Raw genomic sequence first — 20,811 nt, forward strand, 5'->3', positions numbered from 1 at the left:
GAAACGACCAAACTGAATACACCATTTGTAATTATTATTATTGTCTGTCTCTAGCCCTGCTAAAGTCCAGGCGTACCCAGCCTCTGAAAATATATGAATGAATGAGGAACTCCTCCCTCTAGTGGACAGAAGGCCGCAGTGGAGACTAATCTCAGGATCCTTTACTTGGTTCAGTTCCTTCACAACCAGAGGAAACTAAGATCATCAATATTTTGATCTGGACGTAGTGTATGTAATTAAAAAAGAAAAAAGACATCACTGCCATACATCTTGGTCAGAGGGTAACAGACGATCATACGGTCATGACTCGCCTCTCTGTCTGTGTTTATTTGCTCAACTAGAAAGAGGTCTGCAAACAAGGTTAAAGTAGACAAGGAAGAGGGGTGACTGACACATGCTTCCAATGATTGGGAGCACGCGGTCCTGCATTAGTCCATCATTCTGTCCTCTCACACCGAGGAGGAAACATGAGGCCGTGGCCCGTCCTGCTGCTCGCTCTGCTCCCTCACATTTTTGCCGCAGAAGGTAAGAAGTTTAAAAATCAGTTTTAAGGTTCAGGAATGATTTTGATTTTCTTTCTGTGGCTACGTGTTTTGTTCGAAGCTTTTGTCATTTACTTTTTAATTCACTTAACCAGTCAGAGATGTCTAGTGTCTACACAAGTAGACACGCTGATGGGATGTCTTTTGTTTTTTGTCTTTGTGCAAAATCTTCATTTATTTAAATTTAAACCTATGTGAAACAGTGAGAGGTTTCAGATGATAGTGCATATATAGAGTGGACGTGTGAATGTTAAAAACTTAAGATATGATCGAACATTTTTGTTAAATCTGTTTTAAGTTCACCATTAACATCCAAACACTGAGCTAGAAAATGTAACGTATCCCGGTTTCCAACGAATGGAGGGAAATTGTTTGTTGAAAAGCACAAAGAATGGAAAGAAGACAGTGAACGCCTCGTGTCATTTCATCTTCAGAGTCCTGTCTGGGCCGCTGTGAAGATGGCTTTGACTCTAAGAAGGCGTGCCAGTGTGACTCCATGTGCAAGTATTACAAAAGCTGCTGTTCTGACTTCGAGGTCACCTGCGGCATGAGAAGTGAGAAACATTTCCGTTCTTATTCGTTCGTTCACAGTGAAGTCACAACAATTGTAGGAGACGACGATTGCTGACGTCACTTTTATCTCCCTCCAGCTCGCGGAGACACGTTTGTGGTCGCGGAGGACGATGATTTCGGCCCGTCTAAAGGCATCACTCCTTCCTTCCAGCGTTCAGCACACCAGCGGCCCTTTACCACCGTCAGCGGTCTGCAGGCGCCCACGGAGCATCCCACCCCAGGCTCCAGGCGCAGACAACGGCAGCGTACAAAGACCCCACCGCCAGTGACTCCAACTCCTGTACAGATGGAGTCTCTCCCTCCTACAGACAAGACTCGTGCCCCCCAAACAGTGCCTCTGACCCAAGAGACCCACAACACGTCCCATCTTCCTCTGATCGCTGAAACTGCAGAGGCCACCACCGTTCCGGAGACAACCACTGATCTGGAGACAACCACTGATCTGGAGACAACCACTGTTCCCTTGACAACAGGAACCACCGAGGCCCCCGATCCAGACGCCATGGTCTGCAGCGGCACGCCCTTCGACTCCTTCATGCAACTTAAAAATGGCTCCATCTACGCCTTCAGAGGTGAGCCAGCAGCTGAGGACGAAGGGTGCGGTCCTGTCGCTGCGCCTAGTTCGTGCTCTGAAGGTTGTGATGTTTCCTTCTTTGTGATTTCCAGGGGAGTACTTCTTTGTGCTGGACCAGAAGTCGGTGCTGCCCGGTTATCCGAAGCTCATTAAAGACGTGTGGGGCATCAAAGGGCCCATTGATGCCGCGTTCACCCGCGTCAACTGTCAGGGGAAGACCTACATTTTTAAGGTGATGACACAGAAAGTGACCTCGTATTACCAATTAACCGCATGTCTCCGTAATTAAGAACTTAATTGAATCCAAACTCTAACCAGGGAAACAAATATTGGAGGTTTGACGACGGGATGCTGGAAGACGACTATCCTCGAGACATCAGCGTTGGCTTCGATAAGATTCCTGATTACGTGGATGCGGCGTTCGCCCTCCCTGCTCCAAGTCACCACGGAAAGGAGAAGGCCTTCTTCTTCAAAGGCAGACATGATTTGTCATGTGTTTCCACCCATTTCTTGTCACAGTGTCGACATCTTCCTGACGTCGCATGTTTTAACTCGCTTTTTTCCAGGTGACCAGTACTACATGTACGAGTTTTTGCACCAGCCGTCCCACGAGGAGTGCGTCACCATGTCTGAGACGTCTCCTTCCACGCTCTTCAGGCGCTACACTGACATGTACCACAGCAACTACGAGCGTTTCTTCGGGGAGCTCTTCGCCGACTGTGAGTGGCGCCGTTGTTGAGCATTTGAGCGCGAGTCCCGTTTTACGCTTAACATTCTTTATTTTCTCTAGTGCCTCAGCACCACGACAAGCACCACTTCATCAACAAGGACTGGAAGGGCCTCAAGTCTCCGGTGGGCGCGGCCATGGCTGGCAGGATCTACGTCACCGGCCGGACAGCACCGCCGCCGCCACCTCCACCTCCACCCCCCCGCAGAGACTACCAACCTGACCAGCAGTGGGGCCGGCAGCAAGGCCAGCAGTGGGGCCAGCAGTACCAGCAGAACGGGTGGCAGTGGGGTCAGAGGAGGAGGAGGGGCCGCTCACCTTACTGGGGCTCCATGGCCGAGCAGGGCATGAGCATGGGTCAGGACTTTGCTCAGAGGGGGATGGAAATGGGTCTGAGACTGGCGGAGAGGAGGATGGAGATGGAGGAGAGGCTCGGCCGAGACTGGGACAGACGGTACGATCAGGACTGGGACCAGGACAGACGGAGGGACAGTTACCGCCAGAACAACAGGGGCAACTACGACTCCAGAGACTACTACGACTTTCTCCAAAGGGATCAGCCCGTGCAGAGCGTCTACTTCTTCAAAGGAGGTAACACGGCAAATCATTCACGCTGGTTCTCTTTTAATCCGTCACCACTGCTGTCTTGTACTGGGCTGTACAGACTTACAGGAACATCACAGGGTTAGATAAAATTATAAAAATGGCTATAATTAAAAAAAAAATAAAAAATCCCATGAGTTCTCGTCATTACCTTAATGCCTGAGCCTCATGGGGGCTCTAATCAAATCAAATCAACTTTAACTTCATTATCCAAAGGAGGAAAATAGTTTAGTCAGAAATACTTCTTTCTGGTGAGGTAAAATAAATCTGTTGTTTTTTTAACTGACTGGTGGATGAGTCGAGCCACAGATGTAGAGGGCAGACAGGAACTCATTTGCTCTGTCTCACCACAGAAACCTTAGTATAACTAGTTTCACATGCTGCATATTAGCCCACATGACTGCAGAAACATCCACTGCAGTTTCATTTTACTCTTGTGCGACCTTCAGTTTTCTGGCTTACAGTCCAACTGCATTTCACATACTGATTAGCAGCTTTTCAAAGTCAAAAAGCTTAAATGAATGACTGCCTGCTTTTTTTTGGGGGGGGTTTAAATGTATCTTCTAGATAAATACTACAGAGTGGACCTCAAGACTAAGAGAGTGGATCGCGCCGTGCCCCCGTACCCCAGGTCCATCGCCAAGTACTGGCTCGGCTGTTCAGGCACCGTTGGAGCAGAGAAGTAGAGGAACATTTTCACCGGAGCAGCTTGCGTTAAAGGGGGTAAAAAGTGTGTCAAACATGTTCAGTGTTAAGGCAGAACCGGGTGCTCATCTACTTCAGCAAATATTGGAGATCGGTGAAAGTCCGCATGCATTCATGGCTAAAGTGCAGCTAGCTGATTTTCCGAACTGTACTTATGTCTTGTGTCGTCAATGTCTGTTTTTCATACCCAGCTATAGTAAAAACAAAGATAGTAGTAGTAAACAGTAGATAAATTTACATATTGATTATAAAAACCCCTGCTAATCTCCAAGATAGTTTTTAGAACTTTACTACTTTTCATTGCTTAGTTATTTGAGTCGTAATTACAGAAGCTTTTTAAATCATGTATCCACAGTATTCATAGTTTATTATCTCATTATTAATCACAGACATATATACAGTGAATAACAGAAAAGATAAGAGGAGAGAAAAACATTATTTTCACATGAGTTTTTAACCTAAGAGTGGACTCACGACACACACAGGTATCAGAGGTCAGTGGCAGGTGTGTCGGTGCTCGAGGAAACTTTGATGATAAGGTGGTGAAACGTTTTTACGGTCCCAGTTTTTGACATGTAGTGGCTAGTGAATCAACCCTGTTTAGTTTATTTTTACACGTGTCATTCCTGGCTAATATAATGTCAGAATAGAGGACTTCACCTTTTTTTAAAACTCAGTTTACACTCTAAGCAGAAACCTTCTAGGTCGCATAAAAATGTGTGTCTACAAACCTCCAGTCTTTGTATTTCGTTATTTCGCATCTGACTCCATAAGTTCCAGATGTTACAGTACTTGTATGTATTTACTGAAGTAAATAAAAGCAATAAAACCAACTGTGTTCTTATTTGCCTCTTATAACCCCAATACTACACATTATATCGGGAGTTTTCATGTATCTTTGAACCTGAAGTCTAATATAAGTTAGTCTCCTATAGAGGGTACGCATTGACGTCACTAACGCCTGTGGCCACGCCCTCGAGTGGCAAAAACATGGTGAAATGTAGCAGTGAACGCGACGAGACCGGAAAAATGTGGATTATCAGATCAAATTAAGGACAACTGGACTCGACAGTGATTAGCTTCGGTTTCAGATAGTTTAAGTTGGTTTTAGTTAATTTCAGTTAAGATAAATGTAGCAAAATAAAAGATGCTAACGCTAAGAGCTTTACTGAGAAGTAACGTTAGCCATATGATAATGTAGAGTCTGACTGGATGTTAAAAGGAGGACGAGGAGTGATCACAAATATTCTGTTTATTGTTGGAACTGAAATAGTTACTGTCGACTGTAACTACGCCAAAAAAATACGACAAACCTATCTGACAGCCCTCCAGGACGTAACTTGCTAAGTAACTAAAGTATGAGTTCATCAAAAAAAAAAGGATAAATTAAATTAATTTATTGGATTCCAGTTGTTTCTTCTAACACAGCGATCCATTTACTTCTCTTTCCTTTGTCAGTAGGAAATATCTGTAAAAATATATGTCCGACTGCTTTTCAAATCTCTTGGTACAGTCAATTGCACAACGCTCCCTCTCTCACACAACGCTCTAATTTTACAATTTAGTTGCTATTAAAGCCTATAATTCAAACTAATCTCCGCGCTCAGCTGCCGCTTTTTGCCGCTCAGTGGCCGTAACCACGGAGACTTGGCTTGCTGTGACGTCACGAGCGTACCCATTTATATTAAAAGAAAGACTAATGTAATCATGTAAGCTGCTCTGGTGAAAAAATCATTATAAGAGCTGTCATTTTTTCCCCTTTTGTCTGTTAAGTTGACAAACGTGTGTTTCTATCAGACCCGCTGACGTGGTTTCTCAGAGGTTACGAGTGTTTAATCAAGACATTTTCGTAGCAGGGCTCTTCTATCACGTTAACTGCTCCCTGGTTGGTGATGATTTCAGTGAGACTTGCAGTGTCTCCTGCTGGTCCCACGGTCAAGTAGGTGCCCTCGGTTTGTCCAGCACTTGGCTCGCTACGTTCTGCCGCGTCTCCTTCGGCCCTCAGGCCTGACGCTGAGTCAGCCGGGGCCATCTCTGGCACGCTCTTCAAAATGGACGACAGCGGCCGCTTCGGAGCGTCGCCCTCAGCTGGCTGCGTGTCGCTACCAGCTGCTGAGTCGGTGGAGTTGTTGGAGAGGTGCTTCCTCCTGATAGGTTTGCAAACCCCGACCTCCCCTCCAGGCGGCCCTCCCTGCTCCCACACGGTTGCCCGAGCTCCTAGCTTCCTCCTGGGCGGTTTGGCAATCCCTTCAGCTCCCTTCGGCTTGGCCTTGCCAGAGTCCTGCTCCCGTTGTCTCTGCAGGCTGCCAAGTCTTCTCAGCATGGCCTGAACGGGGCCTTCAGAGGTCGGCTCCGTCTTCGACACGGGCCGACCTGCCTTGCCCACCGTCACGTACACTGTGGTGACCTTATGTGGGGCCCCCGCCTGGTCATCAGAGGCGGACGTTGGCGGCTGGTTCCCTTTTTGAGCAGCCGTGTTGGACATAGTCCGTCTTCGGCCTGATGCCCCAGGAACCTGCAGGGTGGCCCGGGATGGGGTTCTGTCTCCATCCTGGTCCGCCACCTCGCAATTTGACTCCTGATTGTTGGTCAGCTGCACATTCGCCCCGTCCTCCCTCTCCTCACCCTCAGCTTCATCCTCCTCCCCAGTTCTGGCAGTGCTTCCCTGACTTTGAAGGGTGGACAGCATCAGAACCCCCCAGGGTGACTTGGGTTTGCCGCGTGGGAGGGCTCCGGGTTCCTGAGCAGAGCCTCGCCTCTCCTTGGGGCTGAAGCGCGTGCCCTCGGCAAACGAGACGGACGGCCGCTTGGACTTTGCGATGCTGGAGGTGCGGGGGATGTTGAAGGGTGAGGTGATGTCCTCACTGCTGAAGCCCGATGGGTCCAGGAACATGTTGCACTTAGAGCTCATCTCCTGGAACTCACCGCCAGCCACGGTCGGGATGTCTGTGAATTAAACGCAGAAAGTCAGGAGACCTTTCACGGGCGGCGGTTCAGGTCATTGCGCAATGCTCAGTGAGCGCTATTCCGTCTCCAAACCTTCTCTAGGAGGGACGCAGTAAAGAGCCTCCCCCTCCTCCTCATCGCTATCGAAAGACGACCCCTCCGTCACCCAGCCGGAGGAAGGAGGCTCAATGAAGCTGTGGTTGAAGGTCAGCTCCGGGTCATGGTGAGATACTGTGTGCGCACGAGGCACAAAAAAAGAAAAGAAGAAAAGATGATAAGAAGTCCATACACAGCTTGACAGGGTTTCAGAGATATCAGCGGTTGTTCATACAGTGAAATGTATTGTGAAGAAATGTGGAAATGTTTTTAAAATGAGTCAGGCCACGAATTATTTTATCTTATGGCAGTGACTCTGAAAAAGAGGTGAGGTTCAGATAAACAGTTGAGTGTCCTACCCTTCAGCAAGACACCTGAACATTACAGCCTGAGTTCAAAACCGCTCAAACGTTCATTGGACAAGCAACGATCACCAGTTTATTTTTGTGCTGTGCTGTAAATCTCTGCGGTGGCACGAACCAGTGACTCGGGGGAGGCCGGAGGACCAGTCAGAGATGCAGGGGAGGGCGGCGCCAATGTTTGCCAGGACGCTGTAGACGTGGTATTTCATCCGAACTGACCACCCGCCCTCAGCCAATGTCGCCCTAAAAGAAATGAGGTTTGTAAATATATACTAGGAATTTCACATGTTTGTGTCAGATACTTTCCAACAGCGACATGTCTTAACTGAAGTATATTTAAATTAACTAACCTCGAACACAGTTTGTTGCACTAATAATGAGATGACAATTTGAGATAGAGTAAACAGAGCGCTGACCTGTCTTTGCTATCAATAGGGCCTCCTCCACAACACAAACAGCAGCACAACACAGCAACAAGCAACAGGAGCAGAGGAACCAGCACCCCCGCTAACACAGCACCTCGGACACCTGACACACACACACACACACATCGAGAGACACGTGATGCACAGAAGGGTTCTGCGGACTCATTTGGAGAATATATGTTTGGATGGAGGGACGTACTGTTGGGACAGGCACCGGTGACTGAGTGGCAGGTGACCCCCTCACCACAGTCGCAGACCGAAGAGCAGTTGAGGCCGAACTGCAGGGCAGGACAGCTGCTGTTACAGCTGAATAAAAAAAAAAAAAAAAAGCAGGATCACGTAATTACATCACTACGCTGAGCACAAAAACACTGAATCATGATCTATTTTAATCCTCAGTAAACACGTCGTTATAAATAAACACATCAGGGGGAGGAAAAATAAAGGGGGTCACAAAAGGCTTTATCTGCTGACGGAGACTCTATATAGCAATAACTATATGACTAAGTATACTAAACGTTAAAATGTTTGAATCATACATGTGTCTTTTCATGTGTTTTTCTTTCATTTTTTTTGCCCTCTGGGTTTGAGCTCATAAAAACAGAGTTAGAGGGTTGTGTTTGTGGCCAGTGGGTAAATTAGAGATGCCAGAGCTTGAATGCACCAATGAGGAAGAGAACAGCTACCTCCTACATGTTCACTAAGCTGCCCTACAAAGAAAAACACATCTGGACGCTGTAAATTGGGTCATTTGTTTTGCTTTTCCCTGCATTTAATTTCACGCTGTCTCGTTTTCAGAGTATTTCTACGATCATTACTGGCTTTGCAGTATGACGATGTTTGTCTCTGCCTCGGCCTACTCCGGAGTGTTTATCTATCAGTGGGGTTAAAACCTCAAGCTGTACAGTAACATTTGAAAGCGTCCTTCTCCGCTTCTCTGTTCAAATATTTCCACATATATTTTATCATGCAGGCTCCAGGGTCAGCAAACCTCGAGAATAAAAGCCCTTATCGGTCGGCTGATACTGTACCAGCCAGCTCACCTTTCTCCCTGAAAGCCTGGCTGACAGACACATCTTCCTGTCACATGATGGCAATCGCCATGGAAACAGGGGCTACACGGGAAGTTGCAGGCGTCTCCGAACGTCCTGCCGGGGCAGGGCTCCTCACACCTGGACGGGGACAGAGAATAATAAGACCAGTGGTCTTTCCAATCTCAAACCTCAGACGGCTTAAACTGATGTTTGTGGACATTTCCCCCCACATGGCAGGATTTATGGCCATTGCTCACTCAATATACCGTACATACACAAGCAGAAACAACATTCACACAGATAAACTTCAGTGTTTTCAATTCCCAGTTGTAACCACAGGATGATACAGTAACTTTTAACATCTATTCAACTATAAACCGTAGCATGGCAGACAGTTTTACGTCTCTGGAGACTGGAATCTGAAAACACACTAGATAAGGCTGAGAAAGAAACTTCGAAAAGTAGCTGCCGCCTGTAATTGGTTCTTTACGTGGCATAACTGTCTCAAACACGTATTCCGACCTGGGTCCCGTCCATCCGGGGTTGCACCTCCGACACGTCCCGGTTTCTGGGTCGCAGGGCTCGTCATCTCTGCACCGTGGACATTTGTCCTCGCAGCCGTCGCCGTAATAACCCGACGGACACCGCTGGTCACATCGCGTGCCGTTCCAGCCGGGGGCGCAGGCCTCACACTTACCATCGGTGGAAGAGCAGAGCTCTTTGTTTTTACAGTAGCCACAGCTAAAAGGTAACATTGGGAGAGTTTATAACGGGAAAAAAAAGCATTGTGGGGTTTTTAAAGTTTAACTTTCACCTGGCGTAACTACCTCATTTTACAGCCGCTGCCGTACGTCCCTGCTTCACACGACTGGTTGCAGGTGACGCCCTGGTACCCGGGGTAGCACAGGCATTTTCCCGTGGCGGCGTCACATCTGCTGTGCGCCAGGTCACATTTACACCTGTTGTCACAGCTGGATCCCCACGAGCCGGCCACGCACTCACACGCGCCGGTTTGCTGATTGCACGGCGACTGGTTGCACTTGCAGACGAAACCGCATCTCTGGCCCCAGTAGCCCCGGCGGCACTGACAGTAGCCGGTCACCTGGTCACAGCTGGACCCCATGGACCCCCTCAAGTCACACTGGCACAGCTTGAAGCAAGTCGACATCCACCAGCCTTCCTTGCAGGTGCAGTTTCCGTGGACGGGGTTGCAGAGGCCGTGTCGGACGCACTTGCAGGCGTGCTGGCACAGGGGGCCCCAGCGGTTTTGGTTGCAGGTGCACTCGCCGGTGACAGGATCACAGCGTCCATAGGGGTAGCACTCGCACACCCGGCGGCAGTCTGGACCCCACAACTCGAGAGGACAGCCTGGCAGCAGCCGAACACAAGCAGCAAACACATGTAGCGGTTAAACTGAATCAAAAATACTGGTGGGTGTAAAACATCGTCATTAGTCTTTTGAATTTTCTTTATTGGTTCCCATACAGGAAGCAGATTAGGTCCTTACTCAGAGCACCTCAGTATAGGGGGATGTGAACCTGTGACGTTCCCAAATCCGCTTCTCTTAACGATTTGGCCAATAAATCACATCAGAACCTACGTTCGTCTATTTTAAACATTACATAAAATAAACCTGTTCGTCCTTGTATAACCGAGTATCTGTGTTCTCATCAGGCTCGTTTCAAATAGGCACACCTGACTTCAGCTGAACTGAATCAGACTAACTGAAACATTTCTTTGTAGCGAAGAGAGCGACGCTAATTCCCAAGTCTCAATAGAAGCTGATTGTCTCTTATCCAAATCAGTCTATTGTTATGTTTTTAACATTTAGTCTATTGTTGGCATTTATAAAATATATCGCTCTGATGAATATTAAATCAGTGGCTTCCTGGGTGTGTGACTCTAACAAAAAACATCGGTCACATCCTTGACATCCACGTTACATTTCATATGAGTTGTGTTCAAGTCCATTAAAACTCCTAAACGCTGTTGTTTTCTAACAGATTCATGCCAAAGGATGCACAGTTTCAATTAAAAAAAGCACATATTCCATTTAAAAGGTCTGGTTAACAAAACTAATTCATTAATAAACTCACACCCTCTCAGATTTTAATTTTACATGTGTGAATCTCCTGCTATCTACCTCACTTAACGCTTACAACAGGTGACCTCTGAATAACTCACTGGTTTTACACTGAGCTCCGAAGAAGCCAGGTGGGCAGCGACACACTCCGGGAGACAAACAGATCTCCTCCTTTAGACAGGCCTGCTCACCCTCACATATAGCTGGACAAACACACACACACACAGAGAACATACAGTGAATGAGAAGGCCACATAGCTTAATTTCTACAGATGGCTGACCACTACAAATACTCACGGACAGAGCACTCGTCTCCCTCTTGACGCCATCCAGGGCAGCAGACCGGGCTGGAGGGGTCTCTGGATGTTCAGAACATAATCAGATCAGCCTGACAAAATCAGAAGGATCACTGTATATCCGATAATATCTGAAAATCCACTCTAAACACCACGACAAAACGAGGACAAGGAGGCTGGAATGTTTAGACTAGCTGGAGATGACCAGCTCAGTCCTCAAGAAGGTGGAGTTCATCGAGGAGCTCATTCTCGGGCATGTGCGGTCGCCATGTGTGGGTGAAGGTGAAGTGTACCTGGTGTTCTGGCAGACGTTCTTCCCAGACGGGTCCAGCGTACGTTCAGAGGACAAGCGGCAGCAGACCAGAGCACTCAGAGCTCCGAGGAGAAGCTTCATCTCCACGCGAAGTCCGAAAACCAAAAACCTGGGATCAAATATGTCTCTGCCTCGATGTTCACTCCCGACTCCTTTCTTTCCTCTCAACTTGTTCTGCTTTCAGTGGGGAGCACAATAGGAGGCAGTGTCTCTCTTTCTGTCCCCCCTCCACCCTTCCCTCCTTCCCCTTCTCTCTCTCTCTCTCTTCGCTTTCTCTCCGGTGAGTCGTCTTGCGGCTCCAGCGCAGCCCGTAAGAGGTCGAAGCCCCCGGGTTTCCTCTTCCCATTTCCTGGGGAAGTCAGAGCCACTTCCTTCTATTCAGCCAGACGCAGAGCATTTTAAAGATGGTCGAACACTCACACACAAAGCTCGCCACACACACTGGCGGGGCGCGCACGAACTCGAACTCACAGGCCTGATGTTCGCCCTTTCCCAGAATGTACTGTTGACCGTCTTACAGGAGATGATGAAGAAAACCCCCCCCCCCCGCCCTCCTCCATCCTTGTAACTCGTCATAGTTAGTACAAAGATGGTCACATGCTCACTATGACTTCATATAAAAAATCCTAATACAACAGTGTCATTATTTGCTGTTTTTTAATTTGATCACGGGAAAAAAAAAACGGACCGAGATGATTTGAGGTTTCAACAAAGTCGTGTGTTTAATGGATTTTTACTGAAATGTCACAGAAAATCCACACTTACAATAAAATGCACTCACATAATGGTTCACATTTTAAATGTGTTTTCATCAGCTGAAACGTTCCATTATAAACACGCTTACAAAAATAAACCAAAAACACAGTATTTTAGGAGTAGGAAGTCTGATTGGTAGGAAGTGCATACATTGTCCCTCAAAAAATGCCACTGGGAGGTCTGAGTAGAGCTACTATCAGACGTTTAAAAAGGAACAGGGGGGGTTTATTATGTTGTCGTCAGTTGAAGGAGACGTGTCATTACCACAAGGAAGTTCGTTTTAAAGTAATCAATGTGCAGAGGATGATACTCCCGGCAAAAACACACTTATGGCACAACCATTACATACACATCAGCTTTGGCTCGGTGCAGAGACTGAACTACGATTAAGAAAATATATTTTCTACAATACAAGCAGTGAGCTAAGGCTTAAGGGGTTAAAATGCACTCACTGCTGGAAGAAACTGGTACTACACCTTGAACATAGAAGTGCTTGAGATCATGAAAAATGCATGTTGCTAAAAAATTCCCCCACTGAGGTATGAGTTACATGATCATTTCTTGCTGCAAAATAAATTTTACCAGTTATAAAAAGAACAAATGTCCCTCTTTAATTTACTGTGTTTTATACTCCTGTAGTTTGTTTCATTTCAGAATATTTACACGTATATTGTCTTTGGTTTTTGTTTGATGATGTATATAAATATTTATACATAAAAATCTACTTTTTTAAAATGCCTTTCTCGTAATTAAGAACATATGATTTTTTTTTAAATACTTGAATGTTACAAAAGGAAGAATCTTTAAAAAATGTTCCTCTTAATACTGTACTCCACCGTATCGAATATCCTGTAGTTAAACAGGTCCCCTTGTTTATAACTCCAATGGAAAAGAAGAAGACGTATGGCAAAACTAAAATAAACAAAGTGGGAAATGAATCAAGATCATCGTAGAACCTATATAGTGATCAGCTTTAAGGGCTCACATGTTCTCCGTCCTCACTCCCACATAACACTTTTGTGTTATACTCTCTGCATTCACATAACCAGCTGAGGGAGAGGAGGGCGTCTGACTAAATCGGAGAAGTGTCACAGTGCAAACTCGGTGGTCAGTACCAGACTCAGGACGGTTGGCGCTCTGCCTCCTCGTTGCCTTCTGAGTCTCCGATGATCTCCCAGGTGGAGGTGGAGTTAGTCATGTGGGTCGGGCTGCGGCCGCTGCTCGACCGCGTCAGAAAGCCAAAGCTGTGGAAGAGAGAGGCCTGAGGTCAGATCCCTCGTCAGGGATTAGAGCTAAATATAGAGCAGGACTGACATGCATCTCAGGACAGTGTCTGCAGAGCAGCACATGGATGGATTGATATCTGCAGTGTTTCTGTTTCAATTCTTAAGTTGATTTTTTGATGTATCATCTCTCTTTTTCAATTAATGTGCAGCGCAAATCTCAGGACAGTTTAACAAAAGGCTTCATCACCACTGTAAACTCATATGAGTAAGGATATTGAAGCAGAGACGATGATGAAACATAAAATACCAAACCAGAACTTGTCTGGCTTTTTTCTTGTTTCCTGTCTGACTGGTGCAGTGCAGCAGTGTAGGCAGAAAGCCGTACTCACAGGTTCCGAATGCGTGACTCCGATGGTTTGTCAGGCCCATCTACTTCTGTGCCGTCCACCTCTGTCTGCCCATACAGCGAACTCCTGTCTTCCTCATCGCTGGAAAGAAAAATGAAACCGTCTTCAGAACATATTCCATATTCTGACAGAACAAATGCTTTTTGATCGCAGTCCTGTACGTGACGAGTGTCTTGCGTGCGACAGACAGACCTGCTGTTGCATTCGTTGACAGGGATCCCGAGCATCTTGGCCTTGATGAGCTTTCTTTTTTTATTGATGGCAGAACGGACGGCTTCTAAGAGGAAGCCTGGACACCTCTCCTCATTCAATATCTCTCTGAAAACCATTGACATTTGAAAGCATTAACGGTGAAAACGTCCACATACTCAACAGCTGCATCTACATTTATGTCAGCTTCCTAAACTAAACACACACACTTGACCCACCTCTGATAGTAGTTGAGCTCCTCCTGCACCAGGAAGAGGTTGGTTTTGAGCTCATTCCTCTCAAACAAGATGTCTCGTACCTCCTTCTTGGTAAAGCACGGCTGATCGGGATCCTTCTGGTCAGGTGTTGACTTTTTCACTGACTTAGAAGTCGGACTTGGATGCGACTGAAGGGAGAGCAAACAATCATCAGATCTGACCACAAAACTACTTCAACAACAAAATGTCATGGGCTCGTAAGAAGAAAAACGACATGCTTTTAATCTGTTAGGAGGATTTTGAAAGACGCTGGGATTTAAGTGCAAGTTTTAGTGGTTGGCCTGGACTCTTCAGTGTGAGCACATTGACAAGACGTAGGTTTAAAAGAAGGTGCCTACAGGGCTGTTGCTGTTGGTTCTGTCCAGCTGTGCCAGGAGGTTTTCTATCTCTTGGCTTTTCTCCTTCAGGTCGGCCTCCATGTCGGCCTTCCTCTCCACGGTGCTCTTCAGCTGGGTCTGCAGCACGTTCTGCTTGTGTCGCAGCTCCGCGTTCATTTTCATGAAGCGGTCCAACTGCTCCTGGAGCTGCACACAGGAACACACACGCAGATGAATATGAATAACAAATTTTAAATTTGAATCGTGAGACAGTGCACATGTCAGTCTCTGTGTTTTTTGCTAGTTATAAATACAGAAAGATGAATCAAAAAGACTCTATATCAGTAGTGTTTGCTACAATGTTCAGTTTAGATGTAAGGTGGTAATTTAAATGTAAAATCATTTTTGGAGGATAAGGGTTGAGGTGCCGTTAAACTGTATTGAATTAAACACATTTCCAAAAGCCCTCTGATGATGAATCCCATAACTCTCCATGAGACAGAGTCAACTTTTGGTTAGTTAAAGTCTGAGAGGCCAGTTCAAGTTCATGTTGACACAATCGCCTACATAAAAGACATTTCTGTTTTATCTTTCATCCTCCGCCTCTTTACAAACAGGCCCCCCAAAACTGAGCACCACCCACCCCTGCCACGTGTCTGCATCTGACTAATAATTGCAGAAGTAGAAATGTGTTGTCCATTCATGCACCAAAGGTCAGAGGGGAAGAGAGGGCAAGAAATGAAACCACACAATGTGGGACAAATGCAGCATTCTTTGTAAGGACGACAACAATTCTAGGCATCTGTTTGAGAAACAACTAATGGCTGCCTGAGTTTAGGGCCTGAGGTTTGTTTTACTTTCTTCTTCTCACTCACGTCAAGTGATTGGGAACAAAAAGCTAAGCATTAACAAACACACCCAGTTAAAGCTGCTATTTAAATCATGTGGTATGCGTGTCATGACACAGTTACCAACACGTGCAAACACTCATATAAGAGCACACAGTGCCCTGACTTGTTTAAAGTGCAGCTTAATTCCTTAACCAGTGACTGTGTGGATAATCTCTGCACTCTATCCCTACTGACTGGCACACTTCCCATCTTCCAGTGGGTTTATTGGTGTCTTTTACATGGTGTAACCTTTCTTTTGATGCCAACTGTAACACATGACTGTGCAATTATGTGAGCATTACAAAGCTATATACAAATGCATATTACAAAACTCCCAATCTGAGTGACTCTCTAGTAAATGGAAATGGGACATATCTTCAAGGAAACAGAATGACAAAGTCACAGCCATTCATTTAACTATATCTTTGTCTCCATCCATGTCACATACGTGGAAAAACTAATACTGAGAAAAGAAAGAAATATGTAAAGAAATGGGGAATTGAGAATTGCTGTGTATATGTTTGTCTAGTAAAGCTATTAAAGTAATAGGTGTGGCTTTGTGCTTCCTTACCGCTTCCACTTCTTTGGAGATGGTGGTTATCTCCTGGACTTTGGCCCTCAGTTCATCTCTCTGCTTATCCACAACCTTCTTCAGCTTTAGCATCACCTCCCGCTCCTGTCGCTGAGCATGGTCTAAGGCATACACGCACACAAACACATCACTTTGCTTGCCCTGACTCTTGTTATAAGTTAAGGGTTATGCTCATCAGCCAATGACAATATTTAGTTATGGAATAGATGCTGTTTACTGATGTATAGTGTTGAATAATCTATCATGTAATCAAGTATTTGAGATCCAGAAATTAGTGTGACTACTGCTTACAGTATATTTTCATTTTAGACAGTGAACATGTGACTTTAGTAATTCTACAGATTCAGAGAGATTTAATTCTTGGGGAAAACAATCCATGTCAAATAAAATAAACACACACATAAAGGTTATAGCGCCAAGGTTCCAAACCACTAATCCATTTTTTTTGCAGATGAGATGAAGGATAATATTCACAATCTTGATGCACTTTGTACATACGCATAGGTTCAGCTCATCCAAGTCACATACATTATCTGTGAAAAGTCTTTAGTCTTATCTTGTGTAGTTCCAATTTTATGTGGCCAGCTTTTGAGATCTCTAAAATAATGCTAATAATTTCTGAAATAATTTTTATTTGTAGCGCTTATAGTATAAATCCCTTAACTCCTTGTCTACTTTTTTTATGCTAAAAGAAACATTCCCAAATTCAGTCAACAACAGCTCCAGAACGGCCTAGCTACATACCAACCTTGGGATGGATGAGGGACAATTCTTCCACCAACATCAGGTCACAGTGACATTGGAAAAACTTTTAACTTTTACTCTTGGAGATGAGTGTTAATTAGAAAACAGTTAGTTAGAGTTAAAGAGTTATTGACACTGATGTTCCTCTAAAACTCCTCAAATGCAACCATACCAAATTTGTTGAAACAAAAATGAACTAATATACTGTTTTGTTCCACTTTTTTGTCACAATAATAAAGGTTTATTGGCTGTTGCAGCCAGTTTTGGTAGTTAGTAGCCTATTAGCCGTTGCAGGCCTGGTTTCAGGACAGGAACCTGGAGGGCACAAAGAGTTAACGTCTAGAATATTCAACATTGTTTTTCCTGAGTGCCAAAGTTCCAGTAATGATATATAATCTGCAGAAATCCCAGAAGAAAATATCACAAAGTTTCACTTCATCTCTGCCACTTCACACTGAAAACTTACTAATAGCTCAAAAACATGGGAAATAAAACCTTGGTTAATATGTAGCGAGATACAATTCTTGGAATAGATTTGGAATGAAGTCATAACCTTCAGAGATACTGGCGCTACAGCAAAAATAATGTCTGTCTTTCAACACATAAAGCAGTAGTTTAAAAAAAAGTCTGAGTCCATTACATAAAATGAATGATCAGGTTCAACCAGCCTCTTGTCAGATTAATCACTTAAGCTTTAAGACGGCATGTTTTTCCTGTCAGTACATGGAAGAGTCAGAAAAGTGAAAGTTTTCACTCATACAAGTGAGGACTGCCCTGTAAACACTGAGGTGACTCAGTCGACTTCTTTCAGCCGCAGTGACCGTTACCCCACTGCGTTGACGCTACATTATAACTGGTTGAGATCCTTTCCGCTTTTACATATATTTGCATTCTTGGAGTAGAGAACAAAAACATAACCAAAAGGCCTTGAGGTTGATTTTCTTGTTTGAGCAGCAAGTAACAATGTTTCAGTGGTTCACTGCTGTTTCAAGTGTATCTGAAGTACAAGGCATGAAGAATGTGGGGTTATTTCATATTATTGTTAAGTTATTTTCCACATTATGGATGCAGAGCCATGTTACATTTTGTTCACTCTGTCAAAGAAATGAAAAAAAACAAGTGATTCCCTCAGGCTTTATGAAAGGGTGTGGTAGAGTCTCCGTTTTTGGGGTGGGATTTAAAGAGCCACACAAGGACTATGAGAACAACATGCTGTGAAACTGAACTGAAAAGCTTTTGCCATGATTCAGGGAGTACTCTCAGTGAGTATGGCCCACATTTGAAACAATCCATGGTGCTGGTAGTGTTTTATAGTTATCTTAAACAAAAACAACTCACACCACATACCTTCTTGTGCATGGCTGCCCTTCAGCCGGCTCATCAGCTCCTCCCTGTCCTCTTGGAGCTGCTGTACCTGGACCTGAAGCTCCTCGCACCTCTTCTTCCACTGCTCCTCCTTTTGCACCAACTCCTGCTTAAGAAGACAGGAGCCACGCTATAAAACCATAACCTCAGAAAAAGGGTATTTAGAAAAAACAACAACAGATCTGAAGTAATGTGCACTGGAGAAAACCTCTTGAGCTTGCACAAATCTGGATACAGCAGTTCACTGACAACTGCTTCCAAGTGGGTGTGTCATTTTATGATTAAGTCATTACAGATGTTTTGTTAAAGTGGCTCCAAGGTATTTCATCAGCGAGGTCTGACTTGCCACAACCACACCTCTTCATATAATTTCAGCGATGATGCCCTTCTACAATCCTGTAAGACTTCTAAGAGATATGCAGTGCCGAAACACATTTCCCACGACGGTGACCTTGCAATAATATAGATATAACAACACAAACCAAATATGCAGAGTATGATTGCACTCTGTCAAAACAAACTGCTGATGTGTTTTTCATACAATGAAAGACTTCTGCACTGGAAGTTCCCTTTGACTGTGATTATTTGAGGGCAGAAATTTTTACTAGCCATATGTAAAAACTCAAAAATTCCAACCTCCGCAGCCCTGTGACGTGTAATGTAATGTGTTTATTTATGATAAAGGCTTTTGGAGATCTAGCTTGAAGCTTTAGCTTGTGTAGTGTCACATTTAGACAAAAGTAACCTTAAGGCTGTTTGCGTATTTTACAGAAGGAGGTCTTTAAATATTAGGTTGTGTAGAAAATACACCTGAGGTGGTGGCTGGATTAATGTCCCCTCCACAATCTTAATTTATGTGCTAAACTTAGCTTTTGAGTACTTATTCCTATACAAATAACTTTGTGTCAGCTTTCCTCACACAAACAACAGGGTTTCGGGCCATGGGGTCAGCAACATACTAACAGAATTAATGTTTTTTTTTTAATCATCTATACAATTGAAAGCCACACCTATTGTAATAAAGACATTTCGGGATAAAGAACTGAAATTTAAAACATCCTCACTAGTTAAGCTAGTTAGCTGTAGCACCACCGTAGTTAAGGAGAATAACTCTCCTTCCGCCGTTGCCTTGACGACGGAGGGGTTTCTGGTCGGCGGACTGATATCAATTAATTGTAATTAACAGTTTATATAAAATAACGGAGGGAAATAAATGTCGTGGGATAATTGTCGTGTCAGGTTTCCTTCACAGAAACGCGTCCTGCAGCTTTAATGTGTATGTTTCTGTTGCATTTTGGAGGCGTCGGCCACGTAATCCCCCGGCCTATAGTTTGTCACGACGCCGAATTCCCTCCCCCAAAACCAACGTTATAACCGTCGATGAAACGGCGCTATTGTTGTTATAACACACACAAATATATCTATAAACGACGAGAAAGAAAAAAAAAGACATGTGTGACGCTGGTTCACTCGTGTTTACAAAATGGTGGGACATACACAGACTCCCGTGTCTCTCACCCGTGTGTCATTTTCACCGCAGAAGCCCTCCTCGCCGTCTTTCCCTCCGCGTCTCTTCTGCTGCTGCAGCTGTATGGTCTCGAAGGTCCTCAGCAGCTCCTCTTCCCTCAGCTTGTGAGCCTGGTTCCTAGAGGCGAAGCTCTCCAGCAGCTCCAGCACTTTCACTATCCTCGGCACCAGACCCTCGACGCTTTCTTTGCCGTAGCCGTCGATGACTTTCTCCACCTCGGCGCCGACTAGTTTGGCTATTTCATACACGTCGTTGACGGTGAGAGCTGAGCACGTCTTGTCCAAGCAGCCGTGCTCCGTGCTCCTGCTCTCCGTGTCCTCCGTCTCCATCGTGTCCGAGCGCGGGGCGCCTCCACTCACATGTCACTCTTTATCGTCTGCTATCGAAACCGACAGTTGCTCGTCAGCGCGAGATGAACACGAGCCGTAACTTTAAAAAACGAGCTCGGGTGTTGTTGGTGTAAAGTTTACAGCGAGTACTGCTGAGGTCCGCGCTGGAGACACGTCTGAACTTAACCTGCAGCTTGTTCTCCTTCAGACAACAAACACCTCGTCACATTACAGCAGCCTATTAAAAAAAAAAAGAAAAAGGTAAGCGCACGGAGGGGAGTGCATTAAAAGGCTGGACAGTTCCGGGCAGTAGTCTGTTGTGTAGTAGCTGCAGGATCCTCCTACTTTCCTGACCAATGTAATGCGAGCGCACACATGTACATGCTGAAACTCGTCTGCCAGGTCGAGCATACTGATGCATGCAGCAGAGCATGAACGCTGCATTTCCTCTGTGCTCGTGCAGGCACAAACACGGGCCCATACTTCAACTTTCAACAAATGCACCTTCACCTACTCAGAAAACAGACTAATCATTTAACCCTTTCGAAACAATCGGAAATCAGAGCACGAAATGTGTCTGAGTAAATGCTGCATGCAATGTCATTTTCTTCTGATTTCATTGATAAAAGGATTGTTATAGGATGCAACCAACACATTCCCTTCAAAGCAAAAAAAATATATATATAAAAAAAAAATAAGGCCATCTAAAATGTTCATGAACAGTATCCAATTTACATTGTTTTTAATCACAAAAAGAGTTTTTGTTTGTTTTGTTTCTTTTTGCAAGAAGGCTGGAATGAGCTGGACTTATTTTGGCACCACTGAAACCAAACCAAGCTGAGTGAAATTTGACCTCCTAAAGAGGGAAGCAAGCCAAAGAGTTCCCTGTGCAGTCAGAATAAGTATAAATG

The 20,811-nt window shown here is 45.0% G+C and overlaps 3 protein-coding genes across 4 annotated transcripts; 1 reads left to right on the forward strand and 2 right to left on the reverse strand.

Moving 5' to 3' along the window:
• Positions 1 to 314: 314 nt before the first annotated feature.
• vtna (vitronectin a) lies at positions 315 to 4,557 on the forward strand. Its single transcript, XM_047594595.1, has 8 exons — positions 315 to 525; positions 977 to 1,096; positions 1,193 to 1,687; positions 1,782 to 1,921; positions 2,008 to 2,164; positions 2,256 to 2,408; positions 2,480 to 3,007; positions 3,587 to 4,557. Exons 1-8 carry the CDS (start codon positions 468 to 470, stop codon positions 3,703 to 3,705), a joined length of 1,770 nt encoding a protein of 589 aa, XP_047450551.1. The 5' UTR covers positions 315 to 467; the 3' UTR covers positions 3,706 to 4,557.
• On the reverse strand, positions 4,073 to 11,520 carry scarf1 (scavenger receptor class F, member 1). The gene is made up of 11 exons (XM_047594593.1): positions 11,260 to 11,520; positions 10,968 to 11,029; positions 10,772 to 10,873; positions 9,415 to 9,955; positions 9,110 to 9,328; positions 8,597 to 8,725; positions 7,753 to 7,859; positions 7,545 to 7,656; positions 7,247 to 7,371; positions 6,764 to 6,901; positions 4,073 to 6,670 (listed from the first exon to the last, which is right to left on the reverse strand). The coding sequence occupies exons 1-11, from the start codon at positions 11,358 to 11,360 to the stop codon at positions 5,547 to 5,549; spliced, it is 2,760 nt and encodes a 919-aa protein (XP_047450549.1). The 5' UTR covers positions 11,361 to 11,520; the 3' UTR covers positions 4,073 to 5,546.
• Positions 11,521 to 11,975: 455 nt separating this feature from the next.
• On the reverse strand, positions 11,976 to 20,293 carry LOC125013349 (Rab interacting lysosomal protein). Of its 2 annotated transcripts, none has more exons than XM_047593946.1 (8): positions 19,562 to 20,293; positions 18,026 to 18,152; positions 15,914 to 16,035; positions 14,474 to 14,659; positions 14,097 to 14,263; positions 13,861 to 13,986; positions 13,651 to 13,749; positions 11,976 to 13,279 (listed from the first exon to the last, which is right to left on the reverse strand). In XM_047593946.1, exons 1-8 carry the CDS (start codon positions 19,898 to 19,900, stop codon positions 13,156 to 13,158), a joined length of 1,290 nt encoding a protein of 429 aa, XP_047449902.1. In that variant the 5' UTR covers positions 19,901 to 20,293; the 3' UTR covers positions 11,976 to 13,155. The 2 variants fall into 2 exon arrangements, with proteins under 2 accessions (XP_047449902.1, XP_047449903.1); XM_047593947.1 differs by having other exon boundaries at positions 18,026 to 18,149; positions 19,562 to 20,279.
• Positions 20,294 to 20,811: the final 518 nt, after the last annotated feature.

Source organism: Mugil cephalus, chromosome 9 (assembly GCF_022458985.1).
Source record: "Mugil cephalus isolate CIBA_MC_2020 chromosome 9, CIBA_Mcephalus_1.1, whole genome shotgun sequence".
NCBI classification, from domain to species: domain Eukaryota; kingdom Metazoa; phylum Chordata; class Actinopteri; order Mugiliformes; family Mugilidae; genus Mugil; species Mugil cephalus.